This window comes from Orcinus orca, chromosome 9 (genome assembly GCF_937001465.1).
Source record: "Orcinus orca chromosome 9, mOrcOrc1.1, whole genome shotgun sequence".
NCBI lineage: Eukaryota > Metazoa > Chordata > Mammalia > Artiodactyla > Delphinidae > Orcinus > Orcinus orca.
The window spans coordinates 18,800,741-18,815,143 of NC_064567.1; the positions used below are offsets into that span (position 1 = coordinate 18,800,741).

General features: G+C 38.0%; 1 protein-coding gene across 2 annotated transcripts in view; it reads right to left on the reverse strand.

Moving 5' to 3' along the window:
* Positions 1-14,403, reverse strand: part of EXOC4 (exocyst complex component 4) — an 811,980-nt gene that overhangs the window by 139,623 nt on the left and 657,954 nt on the right. For both annotated transcript variants that reach the window (XM_004272179.4, XM_049714951.1), the window contains exon 13: positions 6,327-6,482. In XM_004272179.4, coding sequence (XP_004272227.1) covers positions 6,327-6,482 — 156 coding nt within the window. The remainder of the gene's footprint in view (positions 1-6,326; positions 6,483-14,403) is intronic.

Below are 14,403 nucleotides of genomic sequence, written 5' to 3' on the forward strand. Positions count from 1 at the left end.
CTTAACTCTTCTGTTAATTACATGACCAGAAAACAGGACTGCTTTTATCAGTGGATATTCATTGATCTCAAAAGGATAACTACACACATATACATGACAGGTGCAAAGATAATGGGCTAGAAAGCCTGCTTTCAGCTTCTTTGGGAACAAAAGGATATTTGCTATTTTTCATTTTTCTATTAAAGTCCTGGCCTGACCTATTTTTTTCCTTTATTCGAAGTTAAGCCAGGAAATGATACATTTTATTTTTTAGTTAAAAAACAAGAATAGAAAAGGGCCTCGTTTAGTAATGAAGGGAGCATAACCTTTATTCAATGCAAAGGACACTGGATTCTATATTCATCTGGGCGCCAAATAGCTCTCTAAGCTTTAAAAACTAATTACAGGAACAGAGTGTGATTTTTCAGTCTTTTTAGCTCATGCCACGCTCTGTGGTACTCTAATGTGTGAAAATCAAGGCTCTGTAACTCTACCACATTGGAATATCAACGAAGAGTCTTCCCCTCTATGTACCTTTGCTTTCAGGATAGAGAATATGACAGATTAAGAGAAAACAATCAATCACATACAAAACAAAATAGATCTAAAAAATTATTTTTCTTCTCTTAAAGTAAATAGAATTTGTTTTCAAACCATGTCTGTTTGCATGCAAAAACGTGGACAAATATCTCAGTCATAATGTTCAGTAAAATGAACCAGATACTATGGTGAAATTTATATAAAATTCAAGGACAGTCAAAACTAAACTATGGTGATAAAAGTCAGAATAGTGGTTACCCTGAGGTAACCTTCTGGGGTGCAAGAAAAGTTCTGTATTTTGATCGGGGAGGTGGTTACATGAGTAAAATCACACATAACATTTCTTTGAGTTATATGCCTAAGATTGCATCTTACTTCATGGATATAATAATTCACCAAAAATTTAAAAAAATATGTTTAATTTGCTTTGCCTTCAAATTTAAGATGGAAGGTGACAATGCAGTGAGAAAAAAGGAAATAAAGAAAGCCAAGAACTTAATTCTAGCTCTTCTAAATCAGAAGCATGAGGTGGTATACAGACGTTCATCTCTACATTAGCCTTCTCTTTTCTGAAATAGGGCTAGAAACCCTTCCCCTTAACTCTAAGCTATTGAAGATAACTAATAAAACTGATTGACAATCTCTTTGCAGGCATAAAAGACAATGAACCTAGGAACAACAGGAAGAAGACTTACTTTCAGTTAAAGTAACCTGAAAAGTTGGGGAAAAATAATTATCCTCCAGAAGTTACTTCTAATACAACTACTCAGGTTATAGATGTATTAAATAAGTACACTTAAAGATCAATAGTGGGACTCTGCTTACCCAGACCTCTTAGAAATCTAGCAGCAGGAAAACATGATGGTAACATGGCCTGACTCTCCCCTAAGGTCAGTCTGATTATTCCTAGTTGGCACTCTAATTCATCATGTCTCAATAATTCTTTACCTCTTTTGATAGAAAAAATCATGAGGCTACTCTCTTCTACTATTGTTATGACAACATGATCTAAATTAAGAAGTGTAGAGAGCAGGGATAGGAAATATAATTTTAAGAGTGTATAACTTATTTCACATGCTAGGGAAAAACATATTCATCACAGTAAAAGTTTTAGAGAAAAACACCTCTGTGACTTTGGCATAAGAAAGGATTTCTAAATAGGAAACAAAATGTCCTATCTATTAAAGAAATAAATTTGACTTATTAAAATTTTAAAAGTCTGTTTATTAAAAGACACCATTAAGAGAGTGAAAAGGCAATTTGTAAAGTGGAGGAAGATGACATTATCTATCTATCTATCTACCTACCTACTACCTATCCATCACAAAGGAGTTACATCCAGAAATATAAAGAATTCCTACAAATCAGTAGGGAAAAGACAGACAACCTAATTAAAAAATGGGCAGTAGATCTGAACAAATATGTTGTGAAAGCGGATATTCAAATGGCCAATAAATACCATAAAAGTACATTAAAATATGTTCAACTTTATTAGTCATGAGAGAAATGCATATTAAACCACACTGAGATACTCTACAAATCTACTAGAAGGCCAAAATTAAAAAGATGGAAAATATCAAATATAGATGAGATACAGAGCAATTGGAACTTTCGTACACTGCTATGAGAGTGCAAACTCTTACTACCAGTTTGGGAAACTATTTGGCAGTGTGCACTACAACTCAACATATGCATATGCTATGACCTGGCAATTTGACTCCTAAAATGTAAGCAATAGAAATATACACATATGATTACCAAGAGACGTATAGTAGAATATACAAAGCAACACTATTTGAAACAGTTTTAAATGAGAAAGTATCCAGGTACCCAACAGGAGAAAAATAAATGAATGCATATATACACACATAAACATTCAAATAATACAATATTAAAAAAAATCTGGGGTGTACCCATATAATGGAATACAATATAGAGTACAGAATAATAAGGACCTATACACAAGAATATAGATGAATCTTGTCAATATAATGTGGAACAAATGAAGCCAGTCATAAAAGAATATATAAGTGCATGATTCCATATAAAAAGGTCAGATGCGGGTAATTTTCAGAGAGGAAAACGGTGACCATAAGGAAGCACGAGAAGGCTCACTATTGCTTTGTTCTGTTTCTTATTGCTATTATTCTGTTTCTTGATCTGGATACTGTTACACATTGAAAAGTATGAAAATTTGCCAAGCTGTGCCTTTGACATCTGCACATGTAAACTATAGGTAACATAAGCAGAGAGATGGAAATTCGAAGAAAGAATCAAAAGGAAATGCTAGAAATCAAACATGCCATAACGGAAATGAAGAATGTCTTTGACGGACTTATTTAATAGACTGGGCATAACCAAGGAAAGAATGCGTAAGCTTGAAGAAACATCAATAAAAATTTCCAAAATCGAAATCCAAAGAGAAAAAACAATGAAAAGAGAACAGAATATCCAAGAACTGAGGGACAAGTTCAAAAAGTTATAATGTATGTATAATGGGCATACCAGAAGGAGAAGAAAGAGAAAAAGAAACAGAAATATTTCAAGCAATAATGACTGAGAATTTCCCAAAACTAATGACAGACACCAAATCACAGATCCAGGGAGCTCAGCGATCACCAAGCATGAAACACACACACACACACACACACACACATCTATACCCAGGCATACAATACTCAAATGGCACAAAATCAAAAAACAAAGGAACATTGCAAGAAGCCATAGGAAAAAATTACCTTACCTACAGAAAAACAAGAATAAAAATTACATTGGACTTTTCTTCAAAAACCATGGAAGCAAGAATAGCAAAGTGAGATAATTAAAGTGTTAGAACAATCATCAACCTAGAATTTTGAACCCTATGAAATTACTCTTCAAAAGTAAGGGAAAAATGAACACTTTCTCCAACAAAAATTGAAGGAATTTGTCTTCAATAGACGTGCCTTACAAGAAATGTTAAAGAAGTTCTTTAGGGAGACTTGGACCTACATTAAAAAAGGAAGAGAATTAAAGAAAGAATAATTGAAGGTAAATAAAATCTTTTATTTCTCTTATTCTTAATTGATCTAACAGGTAACAGTTTGTTCAAAATAATAACAGCAACATTATGTACAGTGATTATAGCTTATGGATAAATGCAGTGAATGGCAGCAATGTTATAAGGGATGGGAGGAAATAATTGGGACTACTTTGTTATAAGGTACTTGCATTAGTTATAAACGTATGTTGCAAATTCTAGGGCAACCACTAAAAATAGAAGTTAAGAAAAAAAGAAATATAATATATATACTAAGAGAGGAGAAAAAGTGGAACTATACAAAACACTCAGTTAAAACCAGACGGCAGAAAAGCACAATCCATTGTTTTAAAAATCATTAAGATTGCCTCCATTAAAATTAAAAACTTCTGCTCTACGGAAGACTCTGTGAAGAGAATCAAAAGACAAGGCATACACTGGGAGAAAATTTTTGTAAAACACCTATCAATTAAAGGACTGGTATCCAAAATATACAAAGGACTTTTAAAGCTCAACAGTAAGAAAACACATGACCCAATTTAAAAATGGTAAAAGATATGAACAGATATCTCACCAAAAATATATATATAGTTATTAAATAAGCATATGAAAAGATGCTTAACATCATATGTCATTAGGGAAATACAAATTAAAACAATGAGGTCACTACACACCTATTAGAATGTACCAAATCCAAAACACTGACAACACCACATGCTATCGAGGATGTGGAGCAGCAGGAACTCTCATTCATTGTTGGTGGGAATGCAAAATGGTACGACCACTTTGGAATACAGTTTGGCAATTTCTACAAAAACTAAACATACTCTTGACATACATCAATGTGATCTAGCAATCACATTCCTTGGTATTTACCCAAGTGAGCTGAAAACTTACATCCACAAAAAACCCTGAACACGAATGTTTATAGCAGCTTTATTTATAATTGCCCAAACTTGGACGCAACCAACAAATCCTACAGTAGGTGGACGAATAAACAAATTATGGTATGTCCATACAATGGAATATTATTCAGAGATTAAAAAAGAGCTACCAAGCCACCAAAAGACATGGAGGAACCTTAAGCGCGTACGGCAAGGCAAAAGAAGCGAATCCGAAAAGGCTATGTATTGTATGATGCCAACTATATGACATTTAGGAAAAGGCAAAATTACGGAGACAGTTAAAAAAAAAAGGTTGCCAGGGGTTGGAGGAGAGGAAGGCTGGGTGAATAGGAGGAGCACAGAGGATTTTTAGGGCAGTGAAACTATTATTCTGCGTGATACTGAAATGGTTACCTTCACTGTAACCAATGAATGGGTACACTCATTATACATTTCTCAAAACTCATAGAATGTACAACACAAAGAGTGAACCCTATTGTAAACTACAGACTTAGTTAATAATAATGTATCCATATTAGCTTACCAATTTTAACTAACATACCACATTACTGTAAGATATTAAAAATAGAGGAAATTGGGGGGGGTGAGGGTGAGTGATGGGATATATGGGAACTCTGTGTTTTTCACTCAATATTTTCTGTAAACCTAAAACTGCTACCTCATGCAAATAAAGTCTATTAACTAAAAAATAAATTATGCACGTATAATATAGTTTTCTTATAACAATATAACTAGCTGACAAGTTTTTCTGAGATAATGTGAATGATGAGGGAGAAACCATAAACAGGAAGACTAGGTTAAATTACAGGTGAACTTTTGAGTCTCACGATTTTGAGAAAGTTTTAAATGGCACTATAGCAATTTTTCATAATAAAATGTTGGTAGAAATATGGCACCATAGTGTACGGATACAGTTAACTTTGTGAACGGTAAAGACCTATTTACCTATAGTTGCAACTCACATTCTGAGAGAGATGAGCTCACAGTTCTATGATGACTTAAGAGTAAAATATTGGTCACTACTTCTTTTATTCTTTTTCTGGTCTTTGCTTCCTTAAAGTGCTTTTACTTTATTTCTTTTTTCTTTTTTTTTTTTTTTTTACTATTTATTCATTCACGTGGATAGCAGAAGACAATAAGAATAAACTTACTTTTAATGTGACAAAATACTACCTCCACTTTTTCCCCTACTTTACACAGCTCTAAAATGACAGAGGTGAACATATTTCACTGTGGCAAGCGAGCCATGTGAAAATGAGTAGCTTCATCAAATTAGGCTACATTTTCATGGCTAAGTAAGAAATTTAAATTGTGCAAAGGTAAAAGTTGAGTGATAAAGTTGAAAGCGAGACCTTACTTTTGTCAAAACAAGTAGAAAACAATTGGATACACTATACATGAACAAACGTGGGAAGCACATATATATTTCCGGAAAGTTCAACTAACAGTTCTGTGAACTAAAGAACATGCTAAGAACAATTGTAACACACTTATGGGCAGGAACTTTACATTATTAACTGTCATGTTTCCAAGGTATGGCACAAAACAAGGGCCATACAGCTTTGTTGAATAAATAAATGAATTAATGAATAAACTATGAGCTTCCCTAAGAAGGGAGAATGACCTACAAAGTAAAAAATATTTTAACTTGATTTAGCAATGCTCCAAATTTGATTCACATCAATCCCTTCCTTCTAAAGTTTTGAGCACAAGCCATACTTGCACAGGAAATGAGGTGTAGTACAACAGAAATGGACTTTACTAAGTTCAGTTCATTGCTGTTTGATATTTAGAAATGGTCAAAATTTCATGTAGGAAAGAATTAGCTAAATGGATATTTTTCTTCCCATGTTTAGTACAACTTAGAAAATAGACCATTTTACCTTATGAAATCTTCTTCCTCTTCTCTCTTTGGCCTCAGCTGTTTGGGTTGAGCCATGTTAATCCAGTTTGGTAGAGATTTCAAGAGCCTGCTGATATCATCATCTTTTGCCCAAGATGCACTGATGACAAGTTTTTCTTCTGACTGGACAATGCCCCTAAACACGACCAACAGAAAAGACACACTTCAGGACACTGCCTGGCTTCCAGTTAGCATTCTCCATCCACCTTTGCTGCAGAAAAAAAAGATACCATGTCCACCTCTCCTATTAACATAATCCATTATCTAGTTGGAAGCATGACATCCGTGAATAGGTCACTTTTGTGGGAAACATCATTCCTAGATTCCATTTTTAGTTTCTTCATTGTTGAGTAATTATGAAACTAATAATAGTAATTAGTTCCCCTTATCATAGTTAATCCCTTAGAATAAATGAAAGTGTATGGGAGGTTTGGGGGGTGGGGGTAGGTAGGGATTCTTTCGAGAAAGATGTTGAACAAATAAAAAGTGGGTTAACCATACAAAAGAGTGCAATTAAATAATTGCACAATAACATAAATGATACCTGAAAGGTGATGGAAGTGTTACAAAAAGTTGTTCTCTGACCTCTTGGTTTAAACTACCAATTAGCTCTACTTGAAGGTGTTTTTTGAACCATGGATACCCCTCTATTCAAAGTAAATCTACCATCACAGAGAAATCTTCTGCCCCTGATGTAAGGCAGAAAAGTCTTTGATTATTGCTCTCTCCAGTGGGCTTTGACAAATGACCTAGAGTGACAGGTTTCAACTCCTTTAATAGGGCCCATGGGTGAGCTATTAACACGGCTCTTTCCAAAATGTACTTGTAAATTCACTGTAAACGTTCAATTTCAACTTAACTAAGAAGCTTCCCTTTCTGTTCAACATTTCTGTCACTATAACTAATTTCAATGGTCTAAAAATCCCCCTCAGCAATTCTAGGTGACAGAATGACATTTATTTATGAAGGGATTGCTAATTAGCTGGCTAGTCCTCTGAAGTTGACCAAGACTATAGGAGGTTTTCCCCTCCATCACAGGCAGGAATTTATGTTGGTATAAGGGTTATACTGAAGAACATCATGTGCTTCTAAATATACAATATATACATGGTATATATGCTTGGATGTACGGTAAAATCTCCTTTACCCAACAGACAATTAATGTCCGTAGACAGAAGTTGCTGATGCCTAAAAACCTTGACTCATGACAACCTAACTTGAGGTAACAAGATTTCATGATGTAGGGAGCAATATTGCCCTGGTAATCTGAAAATAAGCTAGAATAAATAAGAGAACCATAGTTGAATTCTTCTAACTCACCACAAGCAAAAGTTTTCTAATAGTAACTATGGTCAGCAATACAAAAATTAGACTACAGAACCTTCTTCCCTGGGATCTCTCAAATTACCCTGACTGATATCTCCCATTTCTGTTTTTTCTTTGTTATTTTCTTGCATCTTTTCTGCAATATTTATGGATTAATCCCACAATATAATTTTTACACTCTTATATGCGGGGTGCCGGATTCAGTCTTACAGGATGGCACCATCTCAGATTTATGCTATTCCACAGCAGAAGACTCCTCAACGTTCTTTGGCATTCTTTTCACCTGTCTCTGATCAACCTCCTCTCTCATTTGCTCTATGGCTATTTTTAAAAAATATATACATATTTTTTGAATTTTATTTATTTTTTTATACAGCAGGTTATTATCTATTTTATACATATTAGTGTATATATGTCAATCCCAATCTCCCAATTCATCACACACACACCCCACCAGCTTTTCCCCCTTGCTGTCTAGAAAAGGGAACCCTCTTCACTGTTGGTGGGAATGTACAGTGATACAGCCACTATGGAGAACAGTACGGAGTTTCCTTAAAAACTAAAAATAGAACTACCATACGACCTAGCAATCCCACTACTGGGCATATACCCAGAGAAAACCATAATTCAAAAAGACACTTGTAGGACTTCCCTGGTGGCGCAGTGGTTAAGAATCCACCTGCCAACGCAGGGGACACAGGTTCGAGCCCTGCTCCGGAAAGATCCCACATGCCGCAGAGCAACTAAGCCCGTGCGCCACAACTACTGAAGCCCATGCACTCTAGAGCCTGAGTGCCGCAACTACTGAAGCCCGCGCGCCTAGAGCCTGTGCTCCACAACAAGAGAGGCCGCCGCAATGAGAAGCCCGCGCACGGCAATGAAGAGTAGCCCCGCTCGCCGCAACTAGAAAGAAAAGCCTGTGCGCAGCAACAAAGACCCAACGCAGCCAAAAATAACTAAATAAATAAATTTATTTTTTAAAAAAGACACTTGCACTGTTCACTGCAGCACTATTTACAACAGCCACGTCATAGAAGCAACCTAAATGTCTATGGCTATCTTTTAAACCTTTGCCCTTTATCTCATTGCTTATCCCCCCGCATTCTTCCCATCCGTCAAAGAAAGGAGGAGACCTAATTATATACTTTCAAACATCCCACCTCCGATCCCCCACAGAAATACTTTCAAATCTGTTTCATTCTCCACTTCCAGTAATCCCTCTACCTAGGCTCTGGGGGACCCTTTCCCCACCCCGCAACGATCCCCCCGTTTTTCTGCATATTTAGGGCCTCTCTCAATATATTCCTCAATCCCGCGTTAATTTTTTAAATGAATGAATGACTGAATCTCTTTTTTTTTTTTTTTTTTTGCGGTACGCGGGCCTCTCACTGTTGTGGCCTCTCCCGTTGCGGAGCACAGGCTCCGGACGCGCAGGCTCAGCGGCCATGGCTCACGGGCCCAGCCGCTCCGCGGCATGTGGGATCTTCCTGGACCGGGGCACGAACCCGTGTCCCCTGCATCGGCAGGCGGACTCTCAACCACTGCGCCACCAGGGAAGCCCCTGAATCTCTTTCTTGATCTAGCGTTTGTCTCTAGTAAAGCTCCTCTCTCTCCTTCACACACACTGTCATCAAATGAGTGCAGCCTCCACTCACAGACGTTACTTTCTCACCTGTTGTTCACTTTTTCAACTCGTGAAGTCTCCCTCCAGGATCTACTCTATGATTTAACCCATCTATTCCTTCTTGCAAATTTTTCAATGATCATATGTTTTACTTCTAGACAAATGCACTGACTTCCCCCTCCAAACTCTCCTGTGCTTGTATTATGAATTCTGTTCCTTCTTTTAGTCTCTTTGAATATTTTAAAAACAGTAATTATAAAGTTCTTTTTATGTGTCTCTGCATTTTTTGGTAATTCTTTGGATGTCAAATGTCCTATCAGCTGCATTTTCCTTCTTTTCTCATGATGGTGAGTTTTCTCGTGTGGTCTGCTCTGCTGGTCTGCAAGCTCTACCTCAGTGGGACATGTCCTCTGTAGGAGTCCCACATTTGCCCTGCATTTTGGAGATGTCACTCTTAGGTGGGTTGCATTTGCCTCTCCTGGATCCTAAAGGTTTCACCAGTTCCAAATAAGATTTTAAGATTCTTTTTTCCTTCCTTGTCTTGGCTTAAAATTTTCTCTCCCTACATGGGCGGTACAAATTGAGGTCCTTACTTGCACATGTCACATGTGTAGGATTCTGATTTCTTTTAGGGGCCACTTTTCCTACTCCAAGTAGGGTGGCTCATTCTCAAGCACAGAATTTTCCTGGTTCCATGTGTAGGTGGAAAAACCCCATGCACAACTTCTGCACTGATAAAATTTCAGGCCACGCAGGTGTTAATAGGCTAGGCCCCTATTGGGTCTTCAACTCTGCTATGGTCTGAATGTTTGTGTCCCCCCAGAATTCACATGTTGGAATCCTACCACCAATTTGACAGTATTTGGAGGTAGGGCCTCTAGGAAGTGATTAGGTCATGAGGGTGGAGCCCTCATGAATGGGATTAATGACTTATAAAAGAGATCTTTGGGTAGTAGAGTCATTTTCACAATGTTGATTCTTCCAATCCAAGAACATGGTATATCTCTCCATCTATTTGTATCATCTTTAATTTCTTTCATCAGTGTCTTATAATTTTCTGCATACAGATCTTTTGTCTCCTTAGGTAGGTTTATTCCTAGATATTTTATTCTTTTTGTTGCAATGGTAAATGGGAGTGTTTTCTTGATTTCACTTTCAGATTTTTCATCATTAGTATATAGGAATGCCAGAGATTTCTGTGCATTAATTTTGTATCCTGCCACTTTACCAAATTCATTGATTAGCTCTAGTAGTTTTCTGGTAGCATCTTTAGGGTTCTCTATGTATAGGATCATGTCATCTGCAAACAGTGACAGCTTTACTTCTTCTTTTCCGATTTGGATTCCTTTTATTTCCTTTTCTTCTCTGATTGCTGTGGCTAAAACTTCCAAAACTATGTTGAATAAGAGTGGTGAGAGTGGGCAACCTTGTCTTGTTCCTGATCTTAGTGGAAATGCTTTCAGTTTTTCACCATTGAGGACGATGTTTGCTGTGGGCTTGTCATATATGGCCTTTATTATGTTGAGGAAAGTTCCCTCTATGCCTACTTTCTGCAGGGTTTTTATCATAAATGGGTGTTGAATTTTGTCAAAAGCTTTCTCTGCATCTATTGAGATGATCATATGGTTTTTCTCCTTCAGTTGGAGGTTCCTTAAAAAGCTACAAATAGAACTACCATATGACCCAGCAATCCCACTACTGGGCATATACCCTGAGAAAACCATAATTCAAAAAGAGTCATGTACCAAAATGTTCATTGCAGCTCTATTTACAATAGCCCAGAGATGGAAACAACCTAAGCGTCCAACATCGGATGAATGGATAAAGAAGATGTGGCACATATATACAATGGAATATTACTCAGCCATAAAAAGAGACGAAATTGAGCTATTTGTAATGAGGTGGATAGACCTAGAGTCTGTCATACAGAGTGAAGTAAGTCAGAAAGAGAGAGACAAATACCGTATGCTAACACATATATATGGAATTTAAAAAAAAAAAATGTCATGAAAAACCTAGGGGTGAAACAGGAATAAAGACACAGACTTACTAGAGAATGGACTTGAGGCTATGGGGAGGGGGAAGGGTAAACGGTGACAAAGCGATAAAGAGGCATGGACATATATACACTACCAAAAGTAAGGTGGTTAGCTAGTGGGAAGCAGCCGCATAGCACAGGGAGATCAGCTCGGTGCTTTGTGACCGCCTGGAGGGGTGGGATAGGGAGGGTGGGAGGGAGGGAGACGCAAGCGGGAAGAGATATGGGAATGTATGTGTATATATAACTGATTCATTTTGTTGTGAAGCTGAAACTAACATACCATTGTAAAGCAATTATACTCCAATAAAGATGTTAAAAAAAAAAAAAAAAAAAAAAAAAAAAAGAGAGCTCACAGAGTTCCCTAGCCCCTTCCGCCAGGTGATAACGCAACGAGCAGTCTGCGACCTGACTCTTCCAGCACTATGATCTTGGACTCCAGCCTCCAGAACCGTGAGAAATAAAATTCTGTTGTTTATTAGTCACCCAATCTTTGGTATTTAGTTATAGCAGCCCAGACAGACAAAGACAACCTCTATATGTGGTCCTGACACCTTTGTGGGCCTCTCAACTTCAACATTTGCTTGTTGCTATGGCTTTTGGTTCCTCCTTCATTTGAGGCACGTGGAAAATTTTCTTTCTTTTGAATTTGGTTACATATTTAAAATATATTCTTAAAGATACATTTTTTTTTTTTTTTTTTTTTTTTGCGGTACGTGGGCCTCTCACTGTTGTGGCCTCTCCCGTTGCGGAGCACAGGCTCCGGATGCGCAGGCTCAGCGGCCATGGCTCACGGGCCCAGCCGCTCCGCGGCATGTGGGATCTTCCCGGACCGGGGCACGAACCGGTGTCCCCTGCATCGGCAGGCGGACTCTCAACCACTGCGCCACCAGGGAAGCCCCAAAGATACATATTTTTATCTGGACTTTCTATGTATCAGGACTTTCTATGTATTAGGAGTAGGAAAAGGGTTTCCTAAATCTATCCACTCCACACTTCTAACTGAAGTCAAAATTCAGTATTAAATCAATTGCATTTAGGGTTCTAGAACCACTGGTTCCCTGATGTTGCTGTACCAATCCGTGGGTGTTTTTTTTTACTTTATACTCTGATTATTCAGAAGCATCTGATACTTTTGGCTATTCCCTTCTTAAAATATTACTCCTTTGGTAACCACATCATCATCTTCTCCTAAGCTCTTTCTTAGCTGAACTGAGGGTTCTTTTCCTCTGTCCATTCTTTACATGTTGGTATTCCACTGCATGTCTCACTTGGGCAATCTCATTGTCTTGCCAGACGTGACCTGGGCAATCTCATGTTCTTGCCAGACGTGACCCACCTGTATTCCAAAGACTCCCAAATTAATATCTTCAGGGCTGCCCTCTCTTCTAAGTCTCGGATCTGCATATACAAAGGTTAATGGGAGAACTGAACTTGGAAGTCCTACCAGCTATTTAAATTAGAGTCAAAGGAGCTCATTTATTATCCACCTTTCCGTCTCCCACTGAACATCTAGTATTCCCTATTTTGGCCAACAGTCCAACCATCCATCTTGTTACTTAAGTCAGGAACTCAGAGTCATCCTCATTACCCATAAACACCATAACCTCCCAATTCCATCTGCTTGGTAACTTATAAATCTGTTGTTTCCTGTCCAGGTTCACTGCCCTTAGCCTATATTTAGACCCTCATCATTTTTCACTTGGACTTGGCAGTAACCTTATAACCGGGTGTCTTGCCTGGAGCTTCAAGACCATCAGTCCAACTCACCAAATTAGTCAGAAGAATCATTTTTCTAAAATTGTACAAATGCAGTCATGTTTTTTCCTTCTTAGAATTCTTCACTGATGCCTAATTCTAAGACCAAGTCCAAACCTAGCAAGGCATGAACATCTACCTTTTCAACTTCATCTCCTGCTACTGCTTTCCTCTTTTGTCTCTGGTCACTACTCCCAGTCAAATCCCTGCCTGTGTTGGCTCAACACCCTACCTGCAGTGAGTATTCTAATGGTTTTTGAAGGGGATATACTGTTTCCTGCTTGTATGTATTATCTCTGCCCAGAGAGCCTTTTTCCATCTTCCTTGTTTGCCTCTACTGATCCAACGTTACCTCAGCTCTTCCCTTGGGACAGCTGAGTCCTTTCTTCCGTACCATATCACCCTTTACCTGAGGTTTTCAATCTCGACTGCACCTGGAGAGCTTTAAAGAAAACAAAGAAGGACTGGACACCCAGGTCACTTCTAAGACCTAGTAAATCAGAATCTCTGAGGATGGGACCCAGGCATCAGCATTTTTAAAAGTTTCCCAGGTGATTCCAATGTACACTCAAAGGTGAGAACCACTGTCTTACACACACCTCTGCTCTCAGTGGTCCTACCACACTTCTTTACAAGTTGGCATCCCCTACTAGACGATGAGTTCTCTGAGGACAGAGCTGATTTCTCATTAGCTTTTGGGCTCCTAGCGCCTAGCACAATACCTGGTATTTGGAAAGTGTGTAAGAACTGAAGTGGACACAAAAATAAGCCCTCTTCAGTTTTAGGAGACTGGGTAACTGATTAAGCTAAAACCATTTTAGTGGTTTTCCTTTACTATTTCTCTGCACTGAATGACTTAGGTGAGCCATCAAGCCATCTGGCATTTTGACCAAATTACAGATCACTTTGCCATGGTCTCTCTATACCTGTCTGAATTCAGTACGAGTCAGAATAATGAATACAGGTGTGTCCCCTTCTGGGAAAAAAAAAAAAAGTCCAACATAAAAAAGTCCTGACTCAAGACAAATGAACCAAGGAGTGATTATTGTCAAACCTTCCCCTTCACTTATTCATAGGTGGCCTATTACTGGACAATCTCCTCAACACCTCACTTTCTCTGGGAGGACTCTGTTGACTATGTCAGCCTACAGTAATCTTCCCCCTTGGAAAGCAAATGAATAAAAGCCTTCCTTTTATACTTACTGTTTATAACCTCATAATTAGGACTCTGTCCAACACAATGTGTTGGACAAACTATGGTCTGTCTGTCAAATCTGCCCCATTAGCTTACTTTGTATGTGTTTTAAGCTA